Source organism: Electrophorus electricus, chromosome 4 (assembly GCF_013358815.1).
Source record: "Electrophorus electricus isolate fEleEle1 chromosome 4, fEleEle1.pri, whole genome shotgun sequence".
Classification (NCBI taxonomy): domain Eukaryota; kingdom Metazoa; phylum Chordata; class Actinopteri; order Gymnotiformes; family Gymnotidae; genus Electrophorus; species Electrophorus electricus.
Window position 1 is genome coordinate 5768977 of NC_049538.1, and position 14955 is coordinate 5783931.

At 47.1% G+C, this 14955-nt stretch overlaps 1 protein-coding gene and 1 long non-coding RNA gene across 5 annotated transcripts in view; one reads left to right on the top strand and one right to left on the bottom strand.

The window, feature by feature from the left end:
* Window positions 1–682, bottom strand: part of LOC113581843 — an 11263-nt gene extending 10581 nt beyond the window's left edge. The window contains exon 1 of the long non-coding RNA XR_004775875.1: window positions 173–682. This is a non-coding gene — a long non-coding RNA (uncharacterized LOC113581843). The remainder of the gene's footprint in view (window positions 1–172) is intronic.
* brd4 (bromodomain containing 4) overlaps window positions 1–14955 on the top strand; it is a 31138-nt gene that overhangs the window by 1025 nt on the left and 15158 nt on the right. For 2 of the 4 annotated variants that reach the window (XM_035525177.1, XM_035525178.1), the window contains exon 1: window positions 8224–8906. In XM_035525177.1, the coding sequence (XP_035381070.1) occupies window positions 8806–8906 (101 nt within the window). In that variant the 5' untranslated portion in view covers window positions 8224–8805. Of the gene's footprint in view, window positions 2–2813; window positions 2974–8223; window positions 8907–14955 lie in introns of those variants that run through there. The other 2 variants (XM_035525180.1, XM_035525179.1) reach the window with 2 other exon arrangements.

A 14955-nucleotide genomic window follows, 5' to 3' on the forward strand; every position in this document is an offset into this window, starting at 1 on the left:
GGTATCACGGCACGACCAGCAGCGCTTCTGGGGCTTCAGAATAAGGACTCCGAGCTGTAACGCTACGCAGTCGCCATTTTGTGCGCTCCCCGGAGGACTGGAGAGAATACGTTTTCATTTAAATGGAAAACAATTGGAAGAGTGTATATGGCCACGGTGTAATTGTACTCACCCTTTATGGCTGTATTTGACCACGAATGTGATTTTAGGAATAACTGTGTTTTGTTCGGAAACTTGCCGGATGGTGCGCTTGTTGCAAGCTAGCCAGGTTAGCTTGGTGGCGTTAGAGCTTTCGGTTTGCGATTAAACCAGCATCATTCAACAGGGCAGCACAACGGCTTATTTGAGTTGAAACCGTTGCAAGATTTATAGTTGTTGCTATATGGTTGTTGCTTTTTTAATGATAGCTGACTTGCTTGCTATTATCCCCGTCAGTTAACTTGCATCCCAGTGGATCGTCTTGGGACAAACACTGTCAAACAAATAGACTGTCATCTATTTACAGATGTCACTTTAGATGCCGCGTGTACAGGCTTGGAGTTTGTCATTATGTCTTAGGACTAGCCGACATAAAGCACATTTTAGCAGTATAGAACAATAAATCTATTGAAGTGGCGTTTGCCACCTTACTAATCGTGGTCCTGTCGGTGCTGAGCATAACTGGCAGGGATGTGGAGTGTGTGGCGAGTCGTGGAGGCCTGATGTTCTGCGGCCAGCAGTTTCCTTCCTAAAGAGATTAAGATACGTGGCTTCAGATGTCCCAAGCAAACTTTCCTAACTGCATGGTTAGAGGTATGCAGGGCTGATGTGAGCTTTCCTGCCCAGTTAGCATAATTCATTAGCATGGTTTAGTTTAGGCTAACGTGGAATAAGTAACAAGTGACCAATGACCTGACACAAATCCTCACCACCTACTTCCAAGGGATTCACGCTCTTCTCTGATACCAGTACACGTGTTCACAAGGCAAACACCTGTTATGCTTGCGTTGTTGTTTTTTTGTGCATGACTTCAAATCCAATATTTGATAGTGACGTTATTTATCGTTCATCAACTGAACATGGTGTTATTGTTGGCTTTTTTTGGACAATTGGCTGGGAATAAGCATCAAAGTGTACTGACTATAAATAAAGGCTTAGAACAATGACGACAGGGTGGTGTAGCATTATTGTGAGATGGCTGAACCACCCTCGTATTGACAGAAGGAAGGCACACACGACTTATGGCGGCATTTAATCTCACCGGAGCCGAGTGCGTTTCGCACCGGTATTAAGGGGTCTCGGGTCAGCGCCAGCAGCGTGGCCTCTGGTCAATGTGCAACCCATGTTTACCTTCCCTCCTCATCGACTGTGGCCATGTGTACATAGGTGGTGGACAGTGCAAAGTGCATACCGATTGCAAGAGAAAGTCCAAGCTACTGGTCAAATTAGGTGTCAGCAGAGGTTAAAGGGCCAAGACAAGTAGTACTGAGACTGTCACTTTTATCTCTTTAACTGTGCTTGGCCACATCAGCCTTGTATCACTGTGCATATTGCAGGATTGCATTGGGCAGATTATGAGGTGTGTCTCTTAAACTACTTCCCTCAAATCCTCTTGGTAGACGGTGTAGCTTGGTTGCCATGGTAACTCTGTTTGGCCTAATTGTGGATATAACCTCTGAATGAGAGTCCACAAGAACGAATGGACAGGGTGGAGAAACTAGGTTCCCAGAAAATGATTGCTTCTGCTTTCAGCGCAGAGATTACATTCTTTTGCACAGTTATCGATAAATCCAGAAGTGTTTTGCTAGCATGGACAGTTCAGGTGTAAAAATATGGTCTGCTGTAGTGTAGGTTTTTCCATCTTGGAGTGTAGGGTCCTGATGTTTTAAAACAACCCATCCAGTCCATAAGTAGCGGAAGTGCAGATACTGATAACGATTCCTGCTCTGAGAACAAATACAATACCAAGTGTTCTGTTGTAAATGCTAATATGTGTAAACATTGTTAAAAGTCACAGCAGGTAAATTAATGTAACATCGGGGTAATGCATTTCTTTGGAGTGCACAATTACACAGCTGAAGGAAGTTATTAGTATGGTTATTAGAAGGTAGTAATTATAGTTTATAGTAATTCTGATTTTTTTTAAACATAATTGGATGTTTTCATGTTGCAAAAAGGTCATGTGCTGTCTGTTGTAACTATGAATATTAATTCAGTGGCACTCATTACACCAAATCTCCTGCCCTAGAACAACAGATTAACTCATGTTCTTGTTCCGGTTGTCAAATGCCCCAGAACCCCTAACAATGCTGGAAATCCTGAACAAACAGGCACATGACAATTGCTTGCAAGATCTAGAGTTTGAATGATTAACCACGCCAGACGTTGTAAAAAATCTAGGGGGGGGGGTTCTTAATTAGTGCACCTTTTACTTCTGTGACTGCCTTTTACCCTCTCCTCTCACCGCAGGACCTGCGTCTCAGAAGTGCGTGTGCTCTGCTGATGTCAGAGCTCTCTTAATATAGCAACTTCTGCTGCTTTAAGAAGGTGCTCAGCCTTGTCACTGTGTGATGAGAATGTTCAAGGTAGTGGGCTATTTTGAACCTGTGAAATTGTCCTGCTTAACGTCCGTGGCCGTCACAGGGAGCGCCGCGTGCCTTGGGTTGTAATAGTGAACAGGGTCAGGGAGCCCATCTGCTACCTCTCCGCATCCTGTCAGTTTTGAGAACATTCCATGGCTAAATTCATGAGGGTGCTGGTACACTTAGGAAATACGAGAATGTGTAGCCGTGCGCACTAACGGTGTTTGTCTCTCTGTCTCGCATGTCTTTTAGTAGTGGCCCCCTTGCTGAGCGTGTGTGATCAGGCATCTGCCCTGCTTCGGGAGTCTGTGACGTTGTGCCTGGTGAGAGCAGCGCCTGTGCTGAGTGCTCCAGCGAGGATGAGTGCACTCAGATAGGGAGAGAAGAGACACTGCACAAGAGAGCTAAAAATGTAAGTAAAGCATGTGATTTGTTTTTCTTCCCTTCCCTCTTGGTACCCTGTCATATCTTCCCCTGTGTATATGTCACTGTTTGCACATTTAGAACAGTCAGGTGAAAGACAAAAGGTAGTCTTTAATATTAACTTACTTTGTGAAACTGTACTCACCAGGTAATTATCGCCAGTGGCGATTGAGAACAGGTGTAACCAGTTGAAATATCACACGGTAATTAGCCCCCACCTGCATACACTGGTAATGATTCTGGTTGGTTGAGTTAGTTGAGCTGCTTCAGTATGGTAGGCTGCTTTCGGTGGTTGGGCCATATCAAAGCCTCAGCCTCTCGCAGGCATGGCAGGAAGAGAGCGGCTCGTCCAAAGAGCCCACGCAGAGTCTCGTATCTAGACTGCACAGCAATGGGCCGGAGGTTTTGCAGCCATGTGGGGGAGAGAAGTTTTTGCCTGACAAAGTCAGGATCTTAATGGAGAGGAACAGCACCTGTGGTGTGAAGCGAGGGGTTGGAAGGAAGTTCGGAGCCAAGGGCACAGAGCAGTAAGAAAGACGAGTGCACTTTTGGGGATGGGCAGTGGTTGGACTTCAAGCCAGGTGGCGCACAGTGGAGCAGTTCCTGTCTAAAGTCTGCCTTGAATGCCAGAGCCCTGGCAGAGTGCCTGTGCAACAGGACAGTAAATATCCAGCAGTGTGCTTATAGAAGAGAATGGTAAGCTTCCAGCAGAGTGCTTATGGAACAGAACGGTAGACGTCCAGCAGAAGAGTGCTTATAGAAGAGAATGATAAACGTCCATCAGAGTGCTTATATAAGAGAATGGTGAATGTCCACTAGACTGCTTATTTAAAAGAATGTTAAAGGTCTAGCAGAGTGCTTATAGAGTGGAATGGTAAACGTCCAGCGGAGTACTTCTAGAATAGAATGGGAAACGTCCAGCAAGGTGATTATATAACAGAACAGCAAAGGTCCAGCTGAGGCTGTGTTAGAGCCCTGATCTCAGGTCATAGAGGTCAAGCATATTGGGTTGAGCTGACAAGTGCAGTATCCCACTGGTCCCCAATGTCTGACCAAATTCAGAAGGTTTTAGACAGATATGTACAGCTATATAGACTGCACAGTCTTTAATAAATGTAGTAATTGTCATTAAGTCTACAGGTTTTCATGCATCACACCTGAAGGAAAATTTGCTTTCTTGCAAGTCACAGTACACACAATGAGTATTTTAGGTCGATCATTTTACTTACATTAGATAATATTAACGTTTTTGACATTTCTTGTTGTAGTCGCACTTTATGTGAAAATTGCAGCTTTTCATCAGCCTATAATTTGAGTTCAGATAAAGGCAAATATTTTAGTGGTGATTATTAGTTAATAAATTAGTCCTCTGATTCTGCTACTTTTTATGCAACTTTTAATATGGGTGTCTTCTCATCTGAGTGTATTTTAAATTATAAAATGATATAATACATATTTAGTGTTAGTTCCTGAATGTAGTCATATGAACCTATATTCAATTCCTAGTGATGTATAGATTTTTAGGACATGGCTGGAGTAGGTCCTCATTACGCATTGTTAATGCACCGATTGACATATGGAGAATCTGAATGGTGTCTACGTGTTCAGATTAGGACATCACTGAATGCATTGATTTTTGGTAGGCAGGTGGCTGTGTTTTAGCAACTGTGCAGCGTGTCTTGGTTGGTGCCCGATAGCCTGGTACAGAAGGCACGGCGGTAGTAGCACGGCTAGCAGCAGTAGAAATCTTTCTGCCTTTGGACTCCAGGCCATCAGTCTCTCATATTGAGGCTCTGAGCCAGAACAACTGTAAACCATTGTGCCAGTCTTAGTTTGTGTAATACTTGACATCACGCTTTCATGTATTAATTTGCCTTTGTGTGTGTGTGTGTGTGTGTGTGTGTGTGTGTGTGTGTGTGTGTGTGTGTGTGTGTGTGTGTGTGTGCTGGTGTACTCTTGAGTACATGCAAAGTCATGTTCACATGTAGTGTGGATGAGTACTGAGAACTAGCTTACATATAGACAATGTGGGTGAGTTCAGAATCTGGAGGTGCTGCTCCCAAAGAAGCTGTGGTTGTGTACATTGCTTTGTGTTTGTGGGGGTTTTTCTTTTTTTTTTTTCCTTTGGGGGGTGGTGCTGATGGAGTGCTAGATTTATGAGAACTGGGAGGTGGAGGAGGGTACAGTAGACTCTGTTTAAGGCCCTGGGGGGTGGGGGTTGTGGGGGGCGTATACTGGTGCTCCACTGTGCCAGTGTGTGACTGCTGTGTCATCCTAGGACACACACACATTCAGACAACAGATGGGAGGGGTGATGCTCGGGGTGGGGGTGAGTGTGGGTGTGTGTTGTGGCGGCTACGCTGGGAGCAGATGGGAGAAGATGAGTTTCTCTCTTTATCTGGCCTCTTCATTTCAGGAGGGCAATGAAGGGATGGACGAAGCAGATTAAAAGGCTTTTGTGCTTTTTTTTTTTTTTGTGTGTGTGTGTGTGTGTGTGTGTGTGTGTCTTTCCTGTACTACTCTCTCTTATTCATTAGCTCACTCTCACCTGTCCAGCACTGGAGACTGTGTGTGTGTGTACGTACACTTGCATGCACATATGCTGCGGCTTGCCTGTCTGTGTTCTCCTTCAGCCAGGTTCTGTCTGCCTTGGCCTGCCCAAATGCTGGGATGATTAATGGCCCCAGAGGTATGGAGGCGCTTCCTCGTGGGGAGAGTTATTTTCTTCCTGTGCTGCTGCCCCACCCATCCCCCACTCCGCTACCTCTTCCATCCCCCCCCCCAGCTCCCCAAATGGCAGCCCTAGCATGGGCTGTCCTAGCTTCTCTCTTCTCTCCGGGTTCAGGCAGCCTCTTTGTCACTTTGGCAGCTGCTGTATTGTCCCTCAGAGAGATGCATATGGCACGTGGATCGGGTGCAGGGTCTGACTGGGTTTGACCCTGTGTGTGTGTGTGTCGGTGTGTGTATGAACGTGCTCATGCGAGAAAAAGCGTCATGATCACATGTGAAATCATATACACGGTATCTCCTCCTGGGTGCAGACCCTGAGTTTGTGGAGCTTTGTTAGAAAAGTAAAACCCGAAGTCCTTGAGTTGGGACTGTCATGGCGTTAGAGCTGTAATGAGAGGCTGTTTGGGGTCGAGGTGGAAGGTCGTTGTCTCCTCCCCTCCATCAGTGGCATCTGCCCAGGTGTGGCAGCGTGATCAGGATTACCCAGCTACAGCCAATGCTTAGAGAGAACAGGCTCTGCTGCTCATAGTGCCTCCTGTTATCTAAACTGTACACCTTAAACATAATAAAACATTTTTTTTTTAAAAGCCTGACTAAGATTTCCTTCCAGGTATCCCCCTCTCTATGTGTGTGAGAGAATGTGAGGCAGATGAGGGATACTGAAGCCTGCCCTTCTCTTACATCTGTTCCTGGAGATGGTATCTGCTGCTGGTGTAACCCCAGCCTTGCTGCAAGTCTCGACTGTCCTCATATCACTCACACACACACTACTAAAGCCACAGCAACTAACGTTGACCATCTTACTGTCTGATTAACTGATAATTGCTCGTCATGCAAGAATGTCTCTCTTTTGTAATGTTTCAAGCTTCATTATTGTTGACTTGATTGCGTTATTGATCCCTGGATTGATTGTGCTATTTGTCCTTTTTAAGGGACAGGGTAACGCAATCAGATGAGATTTACTTATTTAGAATTGGGCCTTGTTTGGCAATAATAGGTTTTTGGGGTTTTTTTAAGTGATGTAACATTGCTCATGAGTGTTTGTTGAGCCCTCTGGTGCTGAGTGGAGACGGGCTGTCACTGGCAGTAAACGTGCGTGTGTGCATTATTGGAGGTTATCTGTTGAGCACAATTAGATTTGTAGTCCCTCAGGGTGACACTCGTTGGGTTTGGCTTCTCGGCAGTTCTCACGCTCTCCCCGTGTCGTTTACACCACCACCATGTTTCCTGGCTCGCGGGCAGCGACTTGGTGGAGGTTGTGTTAGTTTGTTCCGCTTGTCCTCCCTCCCTCGCTTGCGTAGTGTAGTCCTCCTTCCTGACTGGGTCTGCCGGCTGCATCCGGACGAGATGCCGCGCCGGTGGGTGGTCCTGCCCGTGCTGCACTGCTAGAGCGACAGGGTTCGGCAGCATCGTGGCGGCGGTGGGAAGTGTCTCGCAGACAGATGGCAGCTCGGTTGTGAACGACAGGTGAACGGCGCGCCCTTCTGGGAGAACAGCAGCCTTCGTCTGCGCCTCTGTCGCACGTGAGTGTCGCTCTAGAGTTCAGCCTCTCCTGGTGCGGGTGCTGCTACTCTGACTTGACGGTGGCGACTGCAGACACGGCTGGGGTTCCCTCACCCCTGCTGACGTTGCCCAGAGCAGGTCCCAGTATTTGTTTACTGCTGAGACCACGGAGTGCCATAACATCCGGTCACCGCTCCGTGCGCCCGAGGTAGCTCGAGGGTGATTTTGCGGACACGTGGCCACTGTTTGTTTTGTGATATGTCCCTTTGTCCAGGCGGAGGTGCAGAGGGTGTCCACTGAATATTTACTGAGGTTGCGTCATTAATAATAAGGAACTTGTCCTCTAATGTACCCTGCTGCTAGTCACCTTGACTCAGTTTCCTCCCTCTCCCTCGTGCTGTCTCTCTCTCTCTCTCTGCTTCCCCTGTATATTCTTATGTGGTGTGGGGGGAGTTTTCTTTCCTTCTTCTTTCACTTCCATGTGTAGCTCTTGTTCAGCGACTGCCGCTCTAAAAGCCCTGGCGTGGCTGCCTTTGTGTTGCCGTAGTCTAGACGTGTGTGTGAATGCGTGCGGAGCTCGGGGCGCGGCTGTAGATAAGGGAGCCCTTGGTTTTTTTTTTTCCTTTTCTCTTTTCCCCTTCTTTTTTTTGGGGGGGGGGGTGGCCTGCTGAAGATCAGCCTGAAAGGAATTGGTAGAGGGGGAGGGCAGAATGGTAGTAGGGAAGTGGGGGGGGGGGGATCTGAAGGGTGTGAGTGTGTGTGTGTGAGAGAGAGAGAGAGAGAGAGGCAGGAAGGGAGGGAGGGAGGGAAGGTGGAGAGACCTCAAGCTATTGATGGGTGGAAAGAAGGGAGGGGTTGAGAGAGAGAGAGAGAGAGAGAGAGAGAGAGAGAGAGACACACAGAGCAAGCGAGTGAACGCCAGAGAGCGCAGAGGGAGGGGTGTGTGGGCTGAGACTGTTCTGAATGAGGAAGCGGCAGAGCCATTTTCACCGTTGAGTAAGAGCACGCTGCTTCGAGTGTACGTGAGAGGCAGAGAGAGTGTAGGGGGAGGAAAAAAAGTGCCGCGTCTGGATTTTCACCGAGACCTTGGCTACCACGTCCCCTCTCCCTCTCTCTCTCGCTCTCTCTTCAGGTCTGGTGTTGAGCAAGACAGGCCGTGGACGCGGGACACAATGGGGCAAAGTGCCTGTGGCAACTGGGCCGTTGTGCTCCTGAGAGGGGGAGGGGGAAGAGAGAAGCCCGGCGCACAGAGCTAACCCAGCTAGCTGGCCGCAGGCCTCTCCTCTCGCTCTCTCTCTCTTGCTCGCTCTCTGTCTGTCGATCTCTCCCATACTGAAGCTACTGGAGTCGTGAGCTCTGTTTCGGGCTTTTCTCAGGACTGAAGACCTCATTCTCAGGATTATTGTGGACTTCCTGTGGATTAACATGCATTTGGCACTGTGGTTTTTGGGACTCATGTGTCTGAACTGGAGGTTTGAACGCTAGCTGCTCTTGTTTTGGGTTTACAGCAGTCCACAAACTTTTCTTATTCTTTTTATTATTCTTTGTTCCTTTTGGTTTGGTTTTCTGGTGACAGGACCTTTTATAAATGGATTACAAAATGCATTCCAAGTCCAATGATTTGCTGGATTTTCAGACACTGGATGCCCTTTTGGAAAAAATTGCACATTATTCAGCAGCCGTAAAAAGGTAACTTTCCAACTGTTCTTTTTTCCCCATTTTCTTAATGTTCTTTTAGACTGAAATTGTGGCCTTTTAGGTGCTGTTTTTTTGAGCCAGATTTGTTTCTGAAGGTAATCAGGTCAGCCTTTAAACATGAGGGCTAGTTCAAAAATCTCGTACCCTGACCATTTTGATAAACGCTTCTCTTGTCACTACGTCAGACCCTCAGTGTCCTTCCCCTGGTAGTAGTTTTAAACAAAATGGCTTCAAAACAGTATGCTAAGTGTGGCATTGTTAGCAGGAAAGCTAAAAAGCTGGGAATGGGCAGCCTCCCGGTGAGAGAGGGGGTGTGTGACTGAGCGGCGGGGTGGGGGAGGGGTGGGGGTGATTTTCAGAGGAAGGAGGGGGTGGTGTATTTGTTGTGGCAGCAGGCGAGGGGTTTTGAGGGTTTTGGAAAAGCTGCGTGTGCTCAGCCGGCTGGAGCAGGCTAGCTGCGGTGGGAACAGCCTCCCTGCTCTGCTTCGCTTCCACACGGCACAACCTTGAACCTTGGACAGAGTTGTCTCCTAACTTCCATGTTGAACACCCTTAAGTAAAGGCTGGATTTCTTGCACTGGTTGTTTTCCCCCATTCTGGGGTGGGGGAAGAAATGAAAAGGGGTGAGGGTAGAAATGTCCTGGGGGGGGAGGAAAGTGTGTAGCACAACACAGAACTTGTCGGGGTCTTTGTGTGCCTGAAAGGCCAATGGAGAGAGAGGGGCAAGCTGGCCGTGAACAGCCTCTGACCTTTCACCCCCTGAGCTAATGGAAGTATGAAGGTGGGCAGATCAAATATAACTCCTGTGAGAGGTTCTGGGCGAGGGTTGACAGGCCTGTCCCTGCCCGTGCCGTGGCTTTGGTGTGCCAGATTTGGACGAGCGTCAGGCAGAACGTGGGCTCATGTAGCAGTGGCAACCAGGTGGTGGAAAAAGTTTTTTACAAGGTGGGGCATGCTTGATCCCGCCATTCGCCTGATTAACGGGGGCTGAGGGAGGCTTTACTTGGCTTACGCCTCCCTACTTCCCTATGTTTTTGGGAGGTTTTTTTTTTTTTTTTTTTTTTTTTTTTCATTTTTGGGGGTCATAGCGGTGAGACGTAACATTTCTGTGGAGCGACACAGTGGAGAGCTGCGCCCGAGCTGAAAAAGCACCTCGAAAAATCCACGCAGGGCAGAACGCGAGTGCTGACCTCGGCACGGCACGGCCGGGCCACCTCCGCTCTTGCCTCTGAGGTCACACTGGCTCCCACTGGGCCAGCGACAGCAGGAGAGACGTGGAGCTGAGCTCCCCAGAGCAGTGTCGAGACGAGGATGTGAAACCGGAGAGGGGCAGACAAACCTAGGGCCAGGGGGAGCGGGCCTCCGGTCTCCATCAAAGCAGCAGCATTTATTATTAATGCACTGGCTTTCAAGGAAATAACCAGCCGGCCCACTCCTTTACCAGGCCCTGTTTGGTGCAGCGGGGGCTACCTGTGGTCCTCCCTGAAGACCACGAAAACCTGAATTATTAATTGTTTATTATCGTGAGAGATGCAATCATGTTGTTGCTGCTGCTGTTTTGGTTTTGTGTGTATGTTTTGATGGTTTGTGTGGGTGTGTGTTCTGTGTTTTTGTTTTGTTTTAACTTTGAGAGTTTTTTTTTTTTTTTTTTTTTTTGGTTTGTTCTTGCCACTTGGCCTGGTTTGCCTGCAGAACCAGATTTCCTGGTTTCTGGTTGGAGCTTGCACGTTCAGCTACAGCCACTTCCTCCCTCACCAGCATTCCACAGAAGTTTTAATGATTTATGCTGAGGTCAGAGGTCAACTGCTATTCCAGAGAGGACTGGTGTGAAGGAAATGCAGAGGGAGTCTTAACCCCCCCCCCCCCCGTTAGGAACGCAGCTGCTGGCTTGATGTTTAAAAACTAGCCCCCTACCATTAGTGGCAGACGTAAATACAGATACCATAGCAGTAACATTTAAGTAACACTCACTTAATATTATATTTGAGACAAGCTAGACCTTTTGTGTGTCTTGGCAGTGTTGCGTTCTCAGGGAAATGTAACTCCCATCCTGTGACACTGGCCTTGTTTGGCTGCTGTGTGTGAATTGGCTCAAAGGGATCGTTGCCCGCTGACCTGGTGTAAAACCGACGTGAGAATCTTCCTGTATGTACACTTATGACACACTCTGGACGGTCGCCTCTGACTTCCTGTGTAGAATAATACAATATTTGCGTCATTTCTATTTTAGCAAGGCAAAAATCTACAGCAGAGCGAAAGGGGAAAAACTGTGCTTCCATTTCAAAGGAAAATAATTCTTGCTTTAAACAATATTAATAGTAATTCTTTATTTTCTGGGAGGTAGATGATTTTCACGTAATTATGAGTTACATTGAGATTGTCTGTTAACCTTTTTGGTAGTTGTTCAAACACTATTTTTTCAGTACTCTCCATAACCAAAGCATAAATAGAAATTCTCATAGTTTAAATGTCATCTTACTGTTGAGGCAATGATTTGGGAGTTTGTTTCTTCTGTGCTCCTTACCCAGTAGCCATTTGCTTTTCTGTCCATGTTTAAACAAAACTGACCTAAATATCTTTTCCACTATTTAAACTTTGCAAAATCTGTAAAACAGAAGTCATATCTGCTCATTGAGTTATTAATGAATCACTCTGAACTTGAACATGAGCCGTGTGTTGTACTTCTTGAATGTTAAATTTTGACTAAATTTAATCCATCTGTTTGGTCTTTATCTTCTATCCTTAATGAAGGCTTTGTGTGTGCCATTTTTCATCCAATAGGTTCCGTTTCCCGGAGTGTGTTCTCGTTGTTGTTGTTCTTGGTTGCGTACGAGCGTCTGTGCGGTTAATGGGAGTGTATTAGTGCCCTGCCTGTTTAATATTCCTCTAGCAGCCGAGGAAATCAGCTCGTCTTGATCTAGTTGAAGATGCAAGTGTGACAAAACTATGACTATGCAGAAGTTAGAGGTGGAGGGACGTAGTATCAGATTCATGTTTGTGCGTGCGCGGGTGGAGCCAACTCAAGTTTCTCCTCATGTTGCATCAGTGTTATCCCTCAGGGCACTTCTGTTTCGTGTGTGTGTTGGGTTTTTTTATTTAATTTTTAAATAAATGCAAATTTTAAGGAGGATCCCTAAATCAATATCAAAGCTTAATGAACCTGATGTTTGGGGGGGGGGGGAAAAACTCTTCTGTTTCATCCTCTGAGATAAAGATGGAGGAATCTGCTGGAAGCGTGCACCGGTAATCAGGCATGTCATCACGTTGCGTGAGCCTGGTGCCAGTGTGTTCTGTTTTTGCCGTGAGTATTTCAGGAGTTGGTCATGGTGACTCATTTCTTCATGCAGTGTGCTCTAGTAACTCTAGGGGTTGCTGAGGCTCCGTTTCCTCCCTCAAGGGCACTGATGGCCAGCAGGGGAAGGCAGACATGAGGCGTCCAGACCCGTTTCCTGTCCTCTTGGTCATTTTTAAAACGATGATTCTCAAGTGCTGGTGATGGCTATGATGACTAACCGTGCTTTTGAGAAACTTTCGTAGTCCGTTTTACTGCAGTAGGACCCGTTTGTTCATCCTGCTGGCTTGTACCTAGTCGTGGAATCACCTGTTATACGCCCACGCACTCACACACTCAGTTCTGTGGTATCTCTTCTGTCTTTAAGGGCTTGGCGCAGACATGTGATTCCCAAAAGTTGCAAATCCTATTGTGTCGATAATACAGAGCAGCAGAAAGTGTCAACAAAATATTATGCCCAATGTTGAGTCTTTTGCTCAACTCATCATAGATAGTTTGTGGTCACAGTCAGTTCCTGGGTGTACCACTTGCTGAAAACACTGACGACAAATCTGTAGATTGGTTTTAAAATGTTACTTAAGCAAACCCCTTGTCATCTCAATAAGACATCTCTCCTCGTTCACCAGGAAACAAACAGAAGTGCTCAAACAGGCGTCGCTGCCGATGTGGCCATAGCTTGCCAGAACGAAGTGCCGTAGTCAGGCAAACTAGTAACACATGAAAACCGATCAGACAAGACAACACATCAACTTCATCCCGGTCCAGAAAACTGCCACTTTTTTTTGACTGCTTGAGCAACGGTGCTCCTTCTCTTTCCCAAGAGACCAGCACGTTGTCTTCAACAGCGTCCACGGCAAAACGCGCCATAGCTGTTCATGCCGACAGTGCGTCCAGTAACCAGGCAGACAGCTGATGCAGCCTCAGATGGCAGTGCAGTTATTATATTGAATGCAAGCCCAAGACGTACAACTTCTTTAGTTAGATCCTTATCCCCCCTGTGATTTTCTCATGCTTTCACAATTTCAAAGGGTAAGATGAGTGTGCGTGGACAAAATGTTCTATAGTTCTAAAAAAATAAATAAATATAACGCTCTAAAAATTATTCTGAGCACTCGTGCCAAACACGATGTTGAAAGTAGCATTTTGATAATGGTGTCAAATTCAAGATACTTTCAGGGTTCCCGCAGACGTGCAGTTGTCCTCTCCACCCAGTTTTGCTGTAGTTTCCACCACATTCCATCCCTTCCCCCCGTCACAGGTTGTGTTGGGACTGTGGTTTGTGTGTGTTTACTCTCGCTGGGAGGACATGCAGTGCCTGAAGAGAGCCGCTCGTGCGGGAGTGCTCACTGGTGGCAGGCACCGCGGTGGCTCTTAGTTCCTCAGCAGTCATGCTGCGAAACGCTCAGTCCCACGCCCCCCTCGCCGGAACTCCTTCGAGTGTGGAATGCACGGTCATGTGGCCCGCCCACCCATTTGCTCATTTCATGGTGAGTCATCAAGGACGACGCTAGTCAGATCCAATCAAATGCCGTGTGTGCGTGTGTGCCCCCGAGAGACGACAGGGGTGGGGGAGTTTTGAGTATTTTGGACAGCACGGGACTCAGGAAAGAGTTTCGGCTTGGAGACTGAGTGGGTGGTTTAACTGACCCCTTCATATCAGACTCTTCCTGTTGGTTGCTGCCTCCTTCCTTTTGAAATGGCAGTTTTTTTGTGTTTTTGTTGTTTTTTTGTTTTTTGTTTGTTTATTTTTTAGTGGGGGACATGGCCTGAGGAATCTTGGCTGCGCTCATGTGCTCGGTTGTCTGCTGCTGTGTCCCGTGTCACATGGGTGCAGGAGGGGCACTGGAGCGCTCGACTTTCCTGTGACCCAGTGCCCCAAAAACTGCCATATCCTGGGCACTCCAGAGAGCCAGGCAGCATGTGGGCCAACGCACAGAGCCTCGGTGGCTGTGTAGCCGATTCTGTCCAAACCAGAGGGAATAGGTCCAGGAACACTTAACACATGCACAGTTCTTTCTTTCCTTTCCCACATTTATGGCCGGTTCAGTGTGTGTGAATCCCGCAGGGCTTTACTTCCAAGTTGAATTGAGAGTGTAGCCAGTAGGCAAGTTGATTTCTTCCGCATGAAAAATCTTTTAGGGGTCTGGGTCAAGTTTGTGGAAATGCTCTCAATTTTGTGACACAGTGCTGTTAGCGAGCTACTTGCTGCAGTTGCAGCTTCTGGGTGTCACCGGCAGCGTGCAAGATTTGGTGACGGCCAACGGGGCGTGAGCATGCTGTACAACCACCCACCAACCACTCTTAGAGGCTCGCCCACCCAGCTACTGGGTGGTTTATGCACTCTGCAGCCTCAAGTCTTGAGACTGTCTAGGGGAAAAATGTCTCCCTGGGTAGACCTTTGACACGCTGCTATAGTATAGGGAACATTTGAAATTGTTTTTGAGATGGTCCTTGGTGAATTCCAGCAAGTTTCATGTGTCTTTTGGAATATTGTCAGCATTGCAAAAAAAATACATTAATTTTTGTAACTGTATGATTACATAGTTGATGGCGTCTAGAGCTATAAACAGTGCAGCATTTGATGTATAGCGTTTACTATTTATCCTTGTAGATGTTGTTCAGTATTTGATTATTTTTGTATAAGGCACATTCTTATGATTTGTCTCTGTGAACTGAAATGATTCACATGGCACTAGACCTGCCGTGCTCCTCGTCATAGACATTGTAAAGCTTGCCTGAAGTTCTACT